At 42.6% G+C, this 20,374-nt stretch overlaps 1 protein-coding gene across 5 annotated transcripts in view; it reads right to left on the bottom strand.

The window, feature by feature from the left end:
* cdc42bpab (CDC42 binding protein kinase alpha (DMPK-like) b) overlaps positions 1–20,374 on the bottom strand; it is a 71,127-nt gene that overhangs the window by 35,991 nt on the left and 14,762 nt on the right. For all 5 annotated transcript variants that reach the window (XM_041959451.1, XM_041959454.1, XM_041959452.1 and 2 more), the window contains exons 2-5: positions 7,519–7,610; positions 3,044–3,127; positions 1,656–1,751; positions 508–656 (exon numbers count right to left, since the gene is read on the bottom strand). In XM_041959451.1, coding sequence (XP_041815385.1) covers positions 508–656; positions 1,656–1,751; positions 3,044–3,127; positions 7,519–7,610 — 421 coding nt within the window. The remainder of the gene's footprint in view (positions 1–507; positions 657–1,655; positions 1,752–3,043; positions 3,128–7,518; positions 7,611–20,374) is intronic.

The following is a 20,374-nucleotide window of genomic DNA, read 5'->3' as shown; positions in this document are numbered from 1 at the left end:
TGAGGGGAGCAGCAGATTTACGGGATAATTCTGTGTGTAAAATGTAGGACTTTAATTTGTAATGACTGACTGGTACTTTGAATAAAGTAAAGGATATGAGCAGACCTTCTAGCACAGCAGTTTTTTCTAAGGCACTGAAATCCTGCATCTCACACACACACACACACAAACCTCACCTCAAAAGGAAAGGTTCAACAGTGAAATAATAACACACACAGCAACACAAACTAATATACTGTATAATTAGTGAGCGGTACTGACTAGCTTCAGTGATGACTGAAGTCAAACATGTGCACACGTACACTCTCCACTACTTTCATTTATTTTCATTTAGCTGCTGTGGCTCCCCACAGCTGGAAAATTGCCCACACAGCAAGAATAATGTAAATCCACTGAACATCCATCATCAGGACTTATTGCTCAGTTCCTCTTCAAAAAATAATTACAGACGCACATTCTAACCCTCCTAGCATGCATGCGCACACACACATTCTGCATGCTCCTCACCTGTGGACGTAGTGTAGCTGGTGAACAGAGTCAATGGCCAGCACCATCTCAGCCAGGTAGAATTTGGCCATTTCCTCTGGCAGCCGGTCCTCAAACTTACTGAGCAGAGTCAGCAGATCACCACCCACATAGTAGTCCATGACCAAGTACTAGACAGACAAAGAGACAGAGGGAAAGGAAATGAGAATTATATGTCAGTGGCAGGTAGCGAAAAAGAAAAGAACAAATGTGCAGAATAGAATAACTCAATTTAGACAAAAAATGATCAGCATAGTGTGAATCAGTGAGATGATTGATGTGGAAAACAATACAAGAAAGTCACACAAGAAAGGCAAAAATATGCCGCCCTCTCGCTCTCCCCCTCCACCCTCCTCACTCTCCTCTCCCTTTTTTCTCACAGTATCATTACAACGGAGGGGCACTGAGGCAGCGAGTGCCAAAACCGTTCTCAACTTTTGAGGGTTTCTCTAAAAATAGACGGCTGGACGGGCAGTGGTGTATATTTTTAAAGCCTTGGGGAGTGTCCAGGGTAAAGCATTTGTTGTGAGAATGTTGGAAATGGAATGACAAGCAGTCCTGGCATTTGAACTCAGGGTCACGGGGAGAGGACAGACCATCAGGTTTGAAAGAGCTGCCTCCAGTAGCCAATGAAAGCGAGGAAGAGCTTGGCCCATAACCAGTCAGAAATCTCCAAAGTCATTCTTTTGGTCTTTTACGTAAATGTTTTTTTGGCCCTGTTAACGTCTGTTGCCCAATTTCCTACAATTCTAAGTCATGTCGTGCTTTGTGGTAAGAAGTGAATGTGCTGGTCAGCGTCTGGCAGGTCACCAGCCATCATGCAGAGGTGGTGCTGTTTTCTATAAATGAACTGGCCGGAGAAATGGTGAAAGTGGCAGGTGGAGCTACGCAGAACAAGACTGTGGTTGTGACTTTGGAAAGTACCAAAGCTTGAATGTGCTGAAATGTATGAAGTGAGGTTGGGGGATACTCAAAAGGAGTCTGATGCATCAGATAAGTAAAGGTTAAACGCTCCCTGAGAAGTTAAGGGAGGGAGAATTTCTGGAAATACACTTGGTGGAAAAAAAAAACTATTTCCTGTTCATGATTATACACACATACAGAGAGAAGAAGAAAGAATACTGTGTTACCAGGTTATTGTCGTCCTGGAAGGCGTAGTGCAGGGTGGTGATCCACTGGCAGTCCCCATTTACCAACACATCCCGCTCCTCCCGAAAACACGCCGTCTAAAGAAAGATGCAACAAAGTTTGTACTTAAGCTTAAAATGTCTAACATACTGACAACAATGAGAGGATGGCAATGTGTAATTTTAGTGACTAAATCCTGCACTGACATTCTGTGGCTCAGTCGTTAGTAGAATATACTGTGTGACACCTCTGGCCCCATCCAGTAGGACGTCAAACATCAGGATCCTCCACTAAGCCACATGCTTGGAACTGAGAAGAATTCAGTGTCTTGACTCGAGGACAGTTTGGAATGGAAATGCTGGCTAATCTTATAATTCAGGGCTGTCTGGCAGTGCATTTACATTCATTTAGGTAACCTAGGTGATGTGTGTTTTTGCGATAACCTGATTTCTTCATCATAATGTAAACAGGAAACCCCTTAATTGAATGAAACTTGATTAACACAGCAAGACGTTTTGCAAGAGAAACCTGATTACCAGGCCATCTACAGCATAACCTTAGCTGGATTCTAAAAGGGTTTTAACAAGAGTCTGTCTATACAATAAAGACCGACGACATGAAACCTGTACTGTAACTGTAACAGCAGCATGGTGAAAAAAATCATTGTATGTGGTGGTAGATTCATATGTCCAAAACTATTCAATTCATAATCTGACTAATTAAAACTTAAACTTAAGTAAATTTTCATAAGACAACTTCTACAGCCGAGCAGCACATTAAAAAAAATTAATCAAAATTCTGAATGTTGTTGTGCACAATGCAATATTTAATAATTTAAGTCACATCCAAACATGGCCCCTAACCCTGCAATGTCAATATTAAAAAAAATGTACTGTTCCTTGATGTCGAAGACAATTACATGCTTGGTGTCCACTGTCTACAGTACATCTGTTGCTCAACATCGTTTCCCATGTCCTGGCGTTTGCATGCATGCATGCAAGCACGCACTCTCTCTCACTCACGCACACACACATACACACACACACAGCAGGGACCAGTTTTGGCCTGTGACGTATGAGGCATGAAGATTGAAGACCCAGGGGACCAACAGGAATGTCAGACTGTCAGGAAGACGTCGATGAGAAAAACATGCAGCTCGTGCGGCTCAAGCAGCAACATGTTCTGCAAGCATTAATCAATGAAGGCCTGATTTGTGGGTGGATAAATGAGGGTTGTGACTTCTCTTGACAGCAGAGACTTTCTGAAATTAATCAACAATTCTCATTATTGTTTTCTTTAAAGATCCCCCCAATACTGCTGGCCAAGTGTATCCAAAACCAGTAGCAGAACTGGTCGACTTCAGCAAAAGCCTGGAGTGAGGGATGCTCACCTCAGCTCGCTTCAGCATCTCCCACTTGTTCAGGATCTTCATGGCGAAGACCTTGTCTGTGTTTCTCACTTTTACGACAGCAACCTGCAAGAAAGACAGAAGAGTTGGAAGGTTAAAAAACTGTTTGAGTCATTTGTGTGAGGCCAAAGCAAGTGAAAGAATGTGAAGCATGTTAAAAACACAGACCAAAAGGAAAATACCAAACAGATTTAATATCTCACCCCTGAAGCAACAGGAAAAAGAACAAATGCAAGAATTGCACAATGAAAAAATGTGTAGTGATGCTTCAGATCCACAAACAATCACAAATGATGAATATACCTTACAAAATAATAATGATCATTACAATTTTAGCCATACATTAGTTGTTACAACAATAAAAGGACGAGAGGGAAATTATCTCTCCATGCAGGGAGGAGGATATATTGAGAAATATATGTTGCACCATCAAACACGATGAAAGGAAGAAGAAGAGAATGGATGAATAGAAGAGGACAGGAGGATGGGAGGAAGGAGAAGCTGAGGTAAAGAAAAGGCCAGAATGGAGAGAAGAAGGGAAAGCGGAGTCGAGTCAAGGAGGGGGAGGGACGAGCAGGGGCAGGAAGTGACCACAGATATTAAAGTGCTGACTAACAGATGCACTCCCCCTGCTCGCGCACACACACACAGCTGGACACAGCTGGACGCTTAAAGAGGATTCATGCTTGCTACTAGCAAATTTTGAGAGAAGAACTCGACCACTCCTCTAATCACTGTGTCCAGTGGTTTGTAAATGGGCACAAATCAATAGCGAATGGACAGATTTGTGCGGATGTGATGGTTTAGAGGGGACTGATTATTGATGTGGTCTTCTGTCATATTTAAATCCCCAGATGTAATCCTTCATGGTAAATCCTGAACCTAAACTCACACACAGATTCACATACAGATGTGGATCACACACCACACATACTGTGTATATTGAGTATATGTGCATAAACATGTATGCATTCAGTATAGGCCATACTTTTTCACAGTAATGACAGAATAGTGAAACTTCAAATTGAATGACTGATGGATAACAGGCTCTGCACTGACCAACTTTTCTACTACAACAAATCAACCCATTTGAAAAAAAATGTTAATATTGGAGATCTTAGTAGCTACAAGCTGTAGTTAGTCTGTCAGTTATACTGTCTTTTCCCACCCGCTCGCTGTGTTCCTCGTACCCTCTTGTACCGTCTTAACAATATAACAACTGCCAACTTTCCCCTCACTGATAATTGCTGAACACCATGACAAGCTTCCCCGGCTCTGGCTGAACATTTTGCCAAAAAAGGAGATGCACAAGCTGCTGTGACAAACCACTGCAAGCCGACCGCCAAAGCGCATGTTGATGCGAACTCAGATACTGGCTGACTTCTTTTAGCCTCCTTTATATTCTTGTAATATTCTGCGAATCCAAAAGCAGAAATACATTTAATCTGGCCTCTTTTAATGGTTAATTGCATACAGAAATATGCATACATTGGGGGAAAACCACCGTAAAAAAAAAAAAATAACGCAAGTAAATAGACAGGAATTTGTAAGTGCACTGCACACACATACAAGGATGAGAAGTGAAACAAACACGGGCGCCCCATGCGACAGAGGGGTCTGTAGTCTATTAAATGAGCCGGGGAATGCTGCTAATGCAATACAATGATAACATTCCTGCAGTGTTTGGATTTCCCCTAGTGATCCCTCACCAGAGGAGAGGAGGAACGGAGGAGGAAGAGAGGAGGACAGGGGGAGCACACTGTTCTTGGCAATGCTTGGCTGTTTTTGTCCTTTTCTCCATCCATCTCTCCTTTCATGTCTCCACTGTTCCTTCCTTCATCTGGTCCTCGCTGTCAGGCCTGGTGTCTTCTACGTTTTTTACATCTCTGTTCCTTACTATATTCCTGTTTATAAGTATATATTGTCGGTTGTTTTTTATTTTGCATTGTAACTGAAGATGATTTGTTAGCCGAGGGTGTTGACTGAGTCTTCAAATTTGGTTTCATCAGTTTGGAACAGGCATGAAACGCGCCACAGCGGCAACATAATTATTCCACAGGCCAAGTGCTTTAGAGAGTGGCAGAGACAGACTGCAAATACACCAGCTATCTGCCAAAATGGTCACAGAACTGCCAGATTTAGCAGCCAAGGCCATATTTAAAGGCATTTAGCTGCTGACAAGTGTTTTTGAAGAAGTGTTCTTTGAGTCAACGCAACAAGCAGTACAATAAAGTTTAACACTGACTGATGTTAAGGGAGCAGAACCTCTAACCCTGGCACTGTTCGTAACAAACACGATCCGCTGAGCTCCACCAGACTGAGCACCATTTGGCCCCTTTGTGTTGGTGAAGAGGCAACTGAGTCCTAATGGGAGCATTCTCAGAGGCAGGAGGCCAGTGCACACTGGTCCATTCATCACATGAGCTCCACAGCATCACCCACCTGCACCATTTCTCTGCCTGCTGCTGACAATGGGAGGATGAAATCAAAACATCCTGCACTCAAACTCCCTCGCCTCCCTTTCTGACTGTCAGGCATTTTCTTTTCTTTGTGTTCTTATGTCTGTGTCTGCCCACCTGGCTCCGTCTCCATCTCCGTCGCTGTCTGTCTCTTTTTAACTCTGCGATTCTCCGTTACCATATCTCAGTTGCAGTTCTGTGCTCAATTTTCTTTAAAATCTCCAAAAAGGACGACAAATAAATCATACCCTTCTAAATTTTCATGAAGCCTTCCCAAAATACACATTTTCCATGTTTGCTTGGGCTGACCTTAGGTCATATGGCTGTTATTACTGTCATCCAACCAGAATAAAGTAAGACTTCCTAACTTTGTGATGAGCAGTCATACAGTAAAATTGGCAAATGTGCTTGTGGGTTCACAACTCCTCTAAGGTGCCTTAAGGTAGCAGAGCTTACAAACTTGCAGAAACTTGTGCTGTCTGACTGCTGTTGAGAACCTTGTTTTGGGATAGCTGTCTGTATATTCAGTGCCATTTCTTTCCCATCTGCCACGTTTCCAGATGGGAAAGCTCACAAAGTTTTGAATACATTAGAACATGAAATAAAATGTGATACTACTATGTATACAGACAATGTTAAACAAAAGCTGTGCAGAAATTACAACTACTTTGACCACTGAGCTCCTCATTCCACCATTTTCATTCTGCTACATTCCCTTTTCTGTTTGCTACACCTCAGAATGACATCCACATCACAACACACTGTGCAAGTATATTACTATCAGGTGGGACAGTCACGATGTCTCTCGAACTAATTTAATTTTTCTGTCACGTAAAACTCATACTAGCACAGCTGACTTGGAGAAAAGGCACTGGAATGTCACCACAAGGTAGCACCATTCATGAATCACACCACAGCGCTGAGCACAACATGCCTGAAACACACACACACACACAGACACATGACTCGTGCATGCACATACCAGCGCTCCTTGCAGGGACACAAATGAGCAAGTTCGTATTTTGTGGTGATACTGCAGCTACATGCTGGTAGGTGTGCCTGTATCTATCTCCATCAATCAATCTATCACTTTGTTGATTTCTCCTCGCCTCTCTCCACCTAGCTGAGCGCTTTAAAGGGAACTCAGGAATTCACTAACTTGTTTGTACAGATGTGGAGTAACAGCTTCAGAAATGTTTGGAAGCGCGTGGCACGGCTCATGATGATCGGTTCAGAGATGAATCCCCACAATTTCAGACAATCTCTTACAGCGGCATTGTCAAAACAATTCTGCGCCATGGTGAAACCAATCAGCTTGAGGAGGAAGCTGAAGGTTTTTGCAGGACACTGACATTACGTAAGAGTCTTGGCTGAGGACCACAATACCTGTCCCTTCAACATTCCTCAGCTTTTACATCACTACCTGAAACCCAGTGACAAATGTAACTCTATCTCCCAACAGGCACACACAAAAGCATAAAGTAAATAATCAAAACCATCCAACCCCACACTGCAAGCTTTCTACTGGAACTCTAATGCATTTACTGTTCACGGGTTAAGTGTGAAGAAGAATTTAAACGTTTTGTTCAAGCTGCAAGTAGAGTCATGCTCATGCAGCGGACCAATACTACGCACTGCTGCTGGAATGCAGCAGAAAGTAATCCACGATCAAATACAAGAGCACTCTTGTCTTTTATAATTCAGGTATTAAGCTATAAGGGTACAACAGAATATTGCCTTTTACTGGCAAGTGTTGTCCAAAGATCAAAATCTCTGCCTCAAGGAAGAAGCTCCACATGTTGAGACGTTTCCGGTCAAAACAGACAGACAAAAACCATACACTCCAGATGATGTATCTGTGTGAAAATGCTCCAAACTAACCTATAACACCTGTTTCTTTCACAAAAGCAAAAAAGGGGAAAACCAAATTGCAGGTTCTCGACTTGTATGGTAATAGACTGCTGCATGGCTGAGTGTTAAAACCACAGGGCGTAGTACCTCTCCGAAGGCTCCTCGTCCAATCACCTTCAGGATCTCAAAGTCTTCCTTGTGAAGGCGCATCTGCTTCACTTTGGAAGTGAAGGGTTTAGCTGTAGAGAGAAGGAAAACAGACGTCAGATTTGTCCAAACTGTGTCTGTAGAACGCAAAAGGCACAAATTGCAAAATAAGAAATATACTGCAAAGGAAAATATTAAGTGCACACAGGGGTGGAAGAATAATTTTAAATTTAATAAAAGAGATTATTTGATGCTCTTTTGATTATCATGACACTCAGGGTTTACAGCAGCATTTTATAGAGGAGGAGCCTGAAATGAAGAGGTAACGTCACTAAATACTAGAGCATTTATAGGACACAAATGACAATAAGGCTAATTAAGATTCAGGGGAATAATGAAATTTTGCTATGTCACACAGCAAAGGCCACATATCTAATGAGTAAGGCAATTGTTTTGACCGTCATCAAGTGATAACACTGATAATGAGATGTTATGCATCAGGATCTGTCTGATTCTGCTCAGCAGGAGATCACATCGTATGTTTGCTTTGCAATTGATCAGAGCAGCACATCACAATGCAAGGAAAAAGAGTTAAAGGTATTTTTATCCTGTGACCCAGGCTTATGGAAACATACTTGTGCTGGTCATGTGGTAACCCACTAGGGACCCACAATATTCCCACAACTCAGGAAAGGCTGCCATGCCATTCTACATCTATTCTATCAAAGTATTAGTGACCACCTGGACCTCTCTATAGCACATGACACCGGACACAGAGAGGCTGAATGATAAAGCTGGCTATTGTTACGCCTTTAGTCATGGTTTCTGGTGGAAAAAAGGACCGGGAGGGATCTGCAAGGGTCACCAGCGTTCCCTCACAAAGCTAAACAGATTCCATCTATGGCTGACAAAGTCAGCATTTCCCTCATTTGTGGAGAGCTATTCAACCACTTCCTGGTTTACATGATCTCAGCATGCCAAGGATAACCTGGATTGGCTGCAGGTTCGCCAAGGTTAGCATACTGGCTGCAGTGATACACTTAATTGTCTGATAACTCAGAGAAGTATAGCTTAACTTTTATTAATTTGAATGCTGCCTGCTTTGAAACAGCAAGATTAGCCCAGTTTAACATTATTAGCCTGCAGACAAGCAAGTATTCACATATAAATACACTTTGATGCTTGACTTTTACATGAGGAGGCTCTGTCTGTCTGTCTGTCTGTCTGTCTGTCTGTAACCACCCATGTTGACGCTCTGGGCCCATCTGCAATCCCTCAATGGCAAAACATCATGCTATATTCATCTGGTTGCCATGACTTTCCAGAACCTCTAGTGTTGACAAAAAGGACATTCTCCCACTGTGAAACAGGGAAGTGCCTGCTGAAACAAAACAAACAGGTTGCTCATAGCTCAACAACCTCTCCACTCACACTCCCTCCTGACTCCTGACTCAACTGACAGCTGGCCTGGCCTGCTCTGACCGCAGGGCAAAGGGAAAACAGGGACCGGTGCAGTGTGCCATGTCCTGGCACGCATTACTACAGACAATGTACACACACAAACACACAAGCCACTCAGCCATCGCACCGAGTCAGGCTGGGAACACCTGACATGGGAAAATTGCTTCGTCATTTCATTCAATTTCCTGCAGACCAGTTACGGAGCATGTCGGCCAGAAACATTAAACTTGGTGGTCAGTCAACCCTGTTGTATTTGGAGTGTGTTCCAGCTTCAGGCGATTGACCAGGACATCACCACAAGTCTGCAACGATGATGACAAACAAGGCTGTGACAAACAACTAACCTTTCTCAAGAAGAAAGAACGTGTAAGATCCAAACAGCAGTCAAAACAATAGTACAGAGAGTTGGCTGGCAAAACACGCTCTCTCTAAATTTAATGTCAACCACAAAAAAATATCTTAATATATCAAGATGTGATCTCTGCACATGCAACATTTAAAAAACAAACAAACTGGTTCTCCTCCATAAGTACATGTGTCAGCTTGGCTTTGTTTGACTTTATAATCGCACAATATTTGACTTAGGACAGGCTAATCGCAGGTTAACTGGCCGCCAAACAAACTCATAAGCAACTAGTCAAATCTACCACCTTTTGGCTGGGTGGTAGTGCTGAATTCCATGCACAAACAATTCTTTGTATATCTCTGCCAGAGCTCTCCACTTTAGCCAGCATCTTTAACCTGGCACGGCGTGTTTGCCAGAGTCAAGATAAAATCTAGCAGCTAAATCCCTGGATTCACATTAATTCATGTATGAAAGCCAACAAATTGTGCTGGAGTAGCAAACGATTAGGAAAAGGATTAAATAATATGGTTAATACGGTTGTGTTCTCACTGTTAAAAGCACAGGCGTAAGATTCACCTCTTACACAGCTTCAGCGTGAAGAGCAATAATTTGCATTCAAAGATCTGGTCATGCACAAATGATTTAGAACTGGATTCTTACATTTCATTTCACTTAATGTGTGAATAATGAGATTTTCACACATTTTATGATGGTTATTTATTACAAGGGACAAAGGAGTATATCCATGTTTTCTCAATCAGCGTCACATGCGAGGAACATAGTTAAATCAGTCTCTTTTATATTGGTCACAGAAATGTTGAAGTCTTCTGATTTTTGTTGTAACAATTGACGTAAGTATCAAACATTGATCGTTATTAGCCAAAATGTTTTCCATATGATGACAAAGCCTTACTAAGCTACCTGTCTTGCAAGATCTCCACGCCTTCAGGAAGTCCATATCGACTTCTTTTATAGAGAGCAGCCATATCAATAAATGCTATTATCTTAAGACAAGGGCTCCATTAATTCAGCACTATGCAGTCTCATTTGCCCCCACCCTATGAACACAAAGGGCAATATTTGACCTAAAGGGTCACAGTAACTGATGTAGACTAATTTACATTTTAGAGACACATCTTTTGGCACTGCTGGTGCCTCCCCTTCATCCATCATCCCAATTCAAAACTGTTTACACTCAGTGTCATCTGTCTCTCAGCAGTCTATCAGCCCTTTACCAAACAGACGTGCTACCTTGGTTTGAAGGTGTGTCTTGCGCGATGATGCGCTCGTCTTGAGTCAATAACGTCTAAAAGCAGTGACCTCTTCTCGATGATGTTTAAAAGCACCTGCCTCTTTTGTACTGTGTAACGGCTGCTGGTAGCCAGCTACTTATTATCATTGATTTTTCAGGCTGTTACGATTTTGCTTGCCATCTACCGCCACTGCTTGAAAAATCGAAGTATCTGCTACGTTTGGTCTATGATGGACCATGTTTGTTCTTATGCCCGACTCAGCTCAACTTGGTGCATTTAAACTGGTAATGAAAACACAAATCAACGTGGCCTGGTTTGACTTGGCACAGCCAACAGTCCCAGTGGAAAAGCCCTGAATTTCTTTGCATCACCCCATCTTCTTCATCTAAACTGATCTGACAAGGTAGGACTGGTGGCTAACGGTTCAAATGCATGCATCTGATTCCTTCTGGTTTAACTCTTAATTATACAAGTCAGAGCTAACAGAGTGGTGGGCCAGAGAGCAGGGGGAACAGAGTCAGGCTAGCAGCGAGGGAGAAAACACTGATTAGTAGCTGCGTGCTGACTCAGGAGCTCCACTAAACCAGCCACATAAGAAATGTCTTTCATCTCTGAGCCAGGAGCCCACAGGCCCTGTCCACAACAAAGCACACATACAAATATGTGCGCAAACACACACACAAACACACACACAGCTAGGTCTAGCTCCCTACATCTACATGTGACACATAATTGGTGACTATTTCTTGCTCGGGCTTTGGCAGAAATATGATATAAATTGCTTTTCGGGAAAGGAAAAATCACTGGTCATCACACCAACAACAAGCTGTTTATTGAAGCACACGGCAGCTATTAACCTGTTATTCTGGCCTGTAATTTATAAATGGTATTCAACTGTGTGTATGTGTGAGTATTTTGGAAATACTGGGCCCATATGTCAGTATGCAGGGTCAACGTATAAAACACCGTGACTCAAACAAGAACTGAATGTACTCACTAAGCTCACCCACATTTACCCAGGGATCAATGTGTCTGTGCAGTTCTTGCAGCATAGATGGATTCATAGCAACGTACTACATCCCTTTTTACAACAGAGAAAAATAAATACCATACAGTTTGGTCATACGTCTTAACTCACTGGCAAAATATACAGGTAGACCTAAACATAGCAACTGTTGCTATGACGAGGTGTGGTAGGAACCCCTGGCAATGCTTGCGAAGGTGTCTATCCAAGCTTTAGCATGACTGGAGCTCTTTGTTTTCAGATGGTTTTGCAATGTGTAGGGCAAGTGAGCCAAGATTGGAAAAAGATGACATGTCAGACACATTAATGTACTGCGTGCTTTGTGGGGAGGACATCCATCTGCAGACACACTAGGAGTACATACACACAAATAAAAAAAACATTAAAAGACACACGTATGCTTGCAAAGTACACATGTGTTCAGTAGGAGGCCTTAAGATGCAGTGAAACTGGAAAAACACGAGTGACGCCAGCTAATCCTCATAGCCAGACTGGTTTAGTCCAAAACGCTGAGCACTTATCAGGCCCATCTTGCTCCATACCAACAAGTAAGGTCGCAGCCATTTTTGTGTGAAACTTGGTAACTAGAGGCAAGTGTGTTCACTTAGCAGCTGGCCCACAAATGACATGCTCAGTACTCCCAACCGGCCTCAGTCTGGATCTCTTCCACGCTGTGTCTCCAGGGTGTGTTCATGTGAAATTTGTCAGTGTGCGTCTGTACGTGTGTGACATGAGTGTAGCAAGGATTACAATGTCTGTATACATGCAAGGTTTCTGTGTGTGACTCAACACTGGGTGTAACTGCATTCATTTCACTGTGATAAAAGTAACTAGACTTATCAGTAACTTAGAAATACATAGAACATATCCATTTTTCCCAAATCTTTTTTTTCTTACCTTAACCCCTGTTGTTCCATTTAATTGTTAGAACCGTAAAAAATATAAACAATTTGAAGTATTGCATTACATTGCATTACAAGTATGCTTGCTATTAAAGGGCTGTGGGTGTGCTTCGTGTTCTGTGTTCTTTAGTACAAAATGACACACCCACTACTTCAGCCAATAATTCAGGAAAACAACCACGTACAGTCACCTGATGCATACACCTGTCTAATGCTTTTCCAGAATCACAGAGCACATGTGCGAGACACCCTGCAGAGAACTGAACAGTCAGTCAGTCAAAAGTCTCCAAACAGTGTTGGCTTCATATACTGCATGTTACAAGGCTTCCTCAAAGAGAAAATTGTAGATCTGACTTCAGAATTACTCAAGGAAATGAACCACTGCCCGTGTTCTAAAATAACCTTTCCCGACACTGTTGAGCCTGTGTGTGTGCGTGTTATATTCTGTGTGCTACAGAGGAATTGTTTGTGTGTGACCCTGAGCTCATTTGTGCATGCTACATGTGAATCATGTATTTCCAAGTATCTACATATTGCAAGTGTAGTTTTTGCACAGAGACAAAGAGGACAAAGGGAAACCCACACCCACATCGTTTTTTAGAAATATTTGGAGTGATTTAGATGTCTGTAGCTCATCAATTACACAGACCAGACACACTTCTTCTTTCTTTTTTTTCTTTTTTTTAAATGCACCAACCCACGCCAACTCTGAGAGATGCAAATGAAACACAACAATGGCCCTTCTGGTTTATATGCAGCAACAGCAAGCATTTTAGTTAAATTTAATTACCATTGGAGACCACTGAAGTGACACAGTCTCATAATTTTGCTTTCTACTAGCTGCAGTAAGGACACTGGCTTGGCACATGGGGCATGCGCTCCTCTAGGCAAGCAACCTGAGGGCCCCAAGCTTAAATCATTGATATAATATTGATGAAAGTTTAACTGGGACTAAGAGGATAACAGATTTTAATGTATTTGGAATTTAGTGAAACTGTGGAAATTAAAGAAAAATGAATCTGTAATTATAAATCCTGTATTCTCTTGTAGTGTAGTTGAAAACGAGTTCAGTGGTATTTCTAGTATTAGTCTCTCTGATATTACACAGTTTGGCCAGCCCTTGACTCCTTTCAGCACTTCAGGAATCAGCTGTGTGAGGAATTACAGTATGACAGATATTTGACAGACAGAGGACAATTGTGGGATAGAAACTACAAGAGAAAAAAAAAACATGAGAAACAGAGACAGCAGAGAAAAGAATGGAAAAAGCAATCAGGCTCAGCTCGTGGGAGAAAGTGGGGCTGGGCAGGACAGAGAGAACGCAAGAGAACAGAGCGAAAACCAGAGAAGGCAACACATACTCGGACCGAGCCAGCCGCTGAGCCAGTTACAGTAAGTGTCCTACCCTTACACCCGCACCGTGCTCCAACCCCATCCCCGGTTCCAGAGTGGGACGGAGGGACATCTGGAAGCCATAACGGGGATTATTTACAACCACAGTGAGGTAACGACAGAAAAATGCTGCTCACAGGAGAGACAGGAGACTGAGAGCGCGCGCGAGAGAGAGAGAGAGAGAGAGAGAGAGAGAAAGGCTTTCCAGAATACGACATGAAGCGGGAGAATGGCAGAGACGAAGAGGAAGAGACCCAGGGATGGCCTTTCCTTCCATCTGACTGCAGCGGGACCACTGGAGGGGGCGAACTTATCACACCTCATAAGCAGGCTGGGAGTTTTCCTAGACTGTGTAAACCTTTGCTGAGGAAACACGCTGTGTCATAAAAAGGAGCAAATAGGTCTGTATAAAAGGCTATTTCTAAATTACACTGCCAGTCAGGGCTGCCTTCTGATTCAAAATGGCTATGTATGTGACATTTCAGTGCCGCTGTGTCAGCAAATAGACAACCCAAGCTGAGCCCACCAGCTCCTGTATCATTTTCCTGCTACAGCAACATCTGCCACAGAATCAAGCCCATCAACCCATCATTCCTGACACAAGGTGCAATATGTTCAGGGTTTCCAAAAACTGTCTATTAAGGCTACTTAGTTGCCACAAAAGGGAATTAAGTATTCATTTACTATTTTTAGAAAAAATAAACTTAAAAACTGTTCCAGACCCATCATGACCTCATTTTTATAAATACAAGGCTTTGGTCTCCTGGAAATAACAGCTGCCTTATTATAAAAGTACTTCCTGGTTAAATGAAGGCAAAAAAAAGACTAAGTGAGGACTGAATAAATAGCACAGCAAGGTCATCGAGGGAAATATTAAAGCTGTTTGATTCTAATAAACTAGTCCTTCAAAGGAAAAGCGACTCCATGCCAGAGGCACTTCAAAAACACGGCCCTTCTAGCAATTCAATTGCAAGTAGCTTAAAAACATCCAGTAAATTACCTAAATTACAGATGGAAATAGAACCAGGCCCCTTAATGTCACAGCCAGAGGTTCTCCCAGCAGATGTGTGTAGGGAGGCACGACCAACTCCGATAAAAGGTTTTTCCATGTCCCGCTCTCTCATATGACACGTGCACAGCTGTCTGATCCCAACAGGCAGTGCCAAGGGGCAGTGACAGTGCCCCAGCACATATTTTATCGTATCTGATGTATGCCAGCTATCAGAGAAGTGGGGGGGGTGCCATTAAATCATTGATAAGCACCGGAAATTCGTGAAGGACAAATGGGGGAATCACTTACATAGCATGTAAACATGCCTTGGAGCATTAAATTGCATTTAATGCTAGGCTGCACTCCAGCGACACCAGAATTCCCAATGCTGTCTGTCTGCAATAACCCTCCCTGCCCCCTCCACTCCACCACAGCCAACCTCAAGTTCCCCTCAATGCTGTTTTCCTTTCACTGCCATCCCTACCCATTTCCCTCTCTTTCCATCCCTTCATCTCTTTTCCTACATTTCCACTCTTCCTCCTGAGTTATCCAATTTGATCACTTGCCTCAGCTCCTTCTCTATCTCCCTCCGTGCATTCCTTGTGCTTGGACTTTTCCTCGTCTGCTTCAGTCTGTCTTTCTCGTCCTGTCACACTAATAAGAGGGCAGGAATGGTCAAAGGCCTTAAACTAAACAAGCTGTGCCCCACAGCATTAAACACGCAAACAGGATGTTCCAAAAATATTAAGAAACCACAAACACCAAAGGAAAGGGGAGGCAGGGCTTGACAAAACAATAGATCAGATCTTGTGGGTGTTACAGTGCATAGGCTGCTGCAGTGAGCATACACCCAGGCCAGCAACGTGAGAAAAACTGCCTTGGAGGGGCTGGGCTACACCAGTTTCTGCTGTCTGTACAGGAAGTGTTCCCAGCACTTCAAAGAATTCTCCAAGCCCACACATCGGCCTGTTCAACCCACATCGCAAACAAGGTGATTTAGACAATTCTGTGTCAACACAGGCTCCCGATACCATCTGCAGATAAAGAGAGAATATGAAAGGAGCCTGCCAGGCCATGCTACCAAGCTTGGCTGGGTTTCCTTACTGTCTGCCACTCTGTTGGCGGTAGAAGCACCAGGTGCTGCATTGTTCCTCTGCCGGGTATTGATAGTAACAGAGCGATGGCTGAGATAAGACGGCAGGATGTCAAGAAAGCGATAGTGCCACACAAACTCACACAGATAATCATGATTATATTACAAGATATTATGATAAGTGAATCGTGATTTATCATATTCTGGGACACAAAATCACCACCAATATTTGCCATATTTGGATGTTATATCATCTCCTGAAACATTATTCATTTCAGTGGCATTTCACCTACATGTGTAGGTGTAGCGAGCTACATCTCCTGTTCGGCTGGAGTTGGAAGGTTGTATTTAGAAAAGAAAAACATCACTCCACTTAAAATTAACCGCACTCTTCAGTGTTTTTATTGGCTGTCATAAAGGTCAATCACATGAGGGTGGGCAGAATCAGTGAGTCAGGGCAGGAGTTATACCACGGCAAAAAAGCCAGTTTGGCCTGCACTGCTCTGTATGGACTCACATGAGTTTCAGTATTAATGAAGGCATACAGAAGGATTCACAAATGTATTTCACGTTTTATATATCTCCACATAAATATTTATCAATGCATACAGCTGTCGTTGTATATAAATGTAAAAAAAATCATCATATGAAAAACATAAGGCTCACAAATGTATTTATGATGCACACACAAATATTTCTTATTCTAAATAAATGTAGCAGAAATACATGTATATAAAAGTATTTGTGTATTTGTGTGTGAGTTTTTTGAGACTCTGCTAATGTGGCTTGATTCAAAAATGCATTTTTTCACAGCCAATCAGACGGCTTCTTCTGTTTTTGTCAATCAAGGAAGCGTAGGTTCGAGGGTATCATTTATTGTTATCACATAGCGTTGCGTCTGCAAAGTCTGCATTTCTGAATTAAAACATGAGGAGAGAATGAAATGCCCAGAGTGTGGTAGCTCCTCTCCACAGGTGAGTGATAACTCTGACAGGTAACTCTGTCGTGCATGATTAAATATGTTGCTGAGTTATGAATATTGCTGTATTAGTGATATGGCATTTAAAAGTAGCTTTAGCTAACGAGTTAGCTACATTATACAGTATAATGCTGATAGACAACCTGGAATCATCCATTAGCTAGCTAGCGACGCCATATTTTCCCCAAAAAAATCGCAGGGAGCGTCCATTTAATCCAAATGTATATGTAGATAGAAACACCAAGCAACAGCCAAAGTACAATAAGGCTATCTGACACTGTTTTTCCAAACACTGACTCCTAACTGTTGACTGTATACTGTTTTGTCTTCGTACAATGTAATTATCACTAATTGTTATTGCACCATTGGTTTTGGCCTTGGTGCCCTAAATTTTGGCACTGATGACCCAATAAATTTATACTTATCAACAGTCAAAGCGGCCTTGCCCTAAAATGTCTCAATTCCAGGCCTGATAAGTGTTGGGCAGTGGTCATATTTGTTACTTTACAATATAATTTGTGTGCTGTAAAGGAGAGATTATCAAATCGGGCAGGAAGTCTCCATAAACACTTTTTGTTGATGAATTTCCTCCAACATATTGGTACTTACTGGCTATTGTAATGGTGCTAGCACTGCCCTACAATCACACATGATTAATTGTGTGGGCTTACTTTGCAAAAAGCATAAATATAAGGGACTTTAAGTTTGCATCAGTGCAGTACTGTACCAAAAAAGGACTAAACTTTTATATATTATTTGAAAAGTGGCTCTTGGTGTAAAACAGGACTTTTTTTTCACCAAGATGAGTAACAGGGAAGTCTGCTAATGAAGTGAGGTGGCAAGTTTAACAAAACTATTATCCAAAATTATCCATTAACAAGAACTCAAGATATCAAACGTTCAGTGAACTATTTTATACTCATTTTTGATTGCAATATCCAGTTAAATGAATAAGATGTGATGTTTGACCTGACTCCATTTCCACTTTGGAAGGAGTTGCAGGCTTTGGAGGTGGCCACCTGAGAAACAGACACTGACAGCTGTATGAATCTTCCGCTTTTACTGCCAGCAGAAACACTTGCTGCTCAATCCCAGGAACAAATGACTTTATGGCAGCCTCTAAGTGCCTTCACAGGCCAGAGCTCCCACATCAGCCTGAAAGGAAAAACACTACAGGGCGGTTACAAGAGCCAGAGCTAGGAATACCGGGCATGAGCTGTGGGAATGTTCAGCAACGCAGACGATATTTTCCAATACCAAGTACGTAAAAATCTCAGTTGGCACAGTGCACACACAAGAATGTGGCTGTACTGTGGCACCTCGTCAACTTCCAGCAGCACCTTATAAATTTCGAGATCAGTCAAATCAAAGTCGCCAATCACTTAAACAAAAGTGAGACTTTATTGCCAGTGGTGTTCCAGCACCAACATGTCACAACATCCTGACAGATATTACGCCACAAGTTTCCTACTGCCTTTTCTGGGCTCATCCTTTCTCTTAACCCCCACCCACCGCTGGATGCTGGCACTTGTGGAAAATCAGGGGGGTTGTTACTATGCTACAGCCTTTTGCAGCTCAACTGGTACCACCCAACACTGACATTGCACCATTTAAGGGTTTGATTCCTATAGGGACCACCCACACTAAAACCAACCAAATGAATGAAAGCATCCTCTTCATAGGAGGAGAGAGGAAGAGAGGAGATGCAAGAGGAAAGAAAATAAAAGATCAGACTGCGGAAAGAAGGAATGTATCAGAAAAGACTGAAACGTCCGTGAAGGTAAAACTACACTATCTACTTATACGCATACAAAGGCAAACTACTCATAGACTGACATGCTCATACACCTCCCCCGCCACTGCTGTCACTGGAGAAAACACCCAGAGTACTTTACAGATGACCCAGGTCTTTTCTATTCAACATTAAGATGTGTTTGGCTGCAGGCTCCCTGTGGCGATATGTGTCATGATGGAAGTAACCCAAGATGTCTTTTATTCTCTGGAAACCTGCCCAGCTAGGTGTGCTCAAGATGGACCAACAGGAAGGACCTGAAGCTATGGCCAGCATGGAGGAGTGACAATGATCGGCAGAAAACCGGGCCAAGGCTACATGTTTTCCAAGTTGAGTACTTGAATAAGTGCTGAATAATTAAAAAACAGTAACCATAAAAATTGTTTAGTCCCAGTGTGGTGCACCCCAATTACGGATCAATTATGAGTGGCGAATAACAACCCTGAAAACCAAGCAAAACAAAATGTAACAGCGAAACACCGAAAATCTTAGCAAGTCATCATGTACGTTATGTAATCCAAAAAGAATGAAGTGTACACCACAACACTGCAACAAACTCCACTTTTCCAATACAGGTGGTGGCCTCTCCTGTTATAAAACAATCACGGGCAGGCTGTGACACTGAAATCTGGAGAAAACCACTAAATTACCATTTGTGGCTCCCAAAATAAATGGAGAGGACTGAAGTGAAACAGCTATATATACACTTCCCCCTCTGCTGCAGCCATGCACAACAGACACTTTCTAGGCCACAACCAGTCCCCGTCGCTGCAAAAAAAGACTAGCTTGGCTACTAATTATAACCTCCAGAATAAAGGTGTTAGCGCAGGGACCTGTAACCAAAAGCATCTTGAAAATATGCATTGGGCAACCGCTGGGCGTGTTAGGACAGGCCTCCCATTCCGAACAGAAGCAAGGTACACACGTGACCACTACACAAAAATGAATTTGATTTCAAAGCAAGGATACAGTGGTAGGGCTAGGTTACGTAGCTGATTGGACAGGCGGAGATCTGATCTGGGCAGGGCAGGACCTGGCTCTTCTCCATGTTGTTATCATAAAAAAAACTATGCATGTTTATATCACAAGCATAGAAGACAAGCACAGAGGATGCTCTGTCTACAAATGTTCCTCTTCCCTGCACAAGCACTGGTAATAAATTGGGCTAATAATCTTCTAAAAGCACAAAAACGACTTTCAGAACAAACAAGATGATTGATATCCATTCATAAACTGACACTGCACTACATTCATACATCTCTATTTATTTAATCTACCAGTCTGACCAATTAACGAATCCATCCAAGAGTTAACCAGGCAGGGAATACTCTAGCCTTATCCATTTAAGACTTATCCATGACAACTGCGGCCGTGCAGTAGCAGGCGGACACCTAGATAACAGTTACGAGACTAATGACCTCACTGATAAGCAGATTGAGTCAGTGTGGGAGGCCACAGCGGGACGGGCCCTTGTTTTGACGAGGACGCGAGACATCCAGGTGACCACACACCCACTCTCGCAACAGGCTGATAAACCACAGGCTGCACTTTGTCTGCTTCCACGGTGCTGTGCTGGACATAGTGTAGACCAGCACCAAGCAACTATGACAGCCGTACTGCCAC

The sequence above is a fragment of the Chelmon rostratus genome, chromosome 18 (genome assembly GCF_017976325.1).
Source record: "Chelmon rostratus isolate fCheRos1 chromosome 18, fCheRos1.pri, whole genome shotgun sequence".
In the NCBI taxonomy this organism is placed as follows: domain Eukaryota; kingdom Metazoa; phylum Chordata; class Actinopteri; order Chaetodontiformes; family Chaetodontidae; genus Chelmon; species Chelmon rostratus.
Note: the sequence above shows the minus strand (reverse complement) of the source record. Positions and strands in the feature narration are given on the sequence as shown.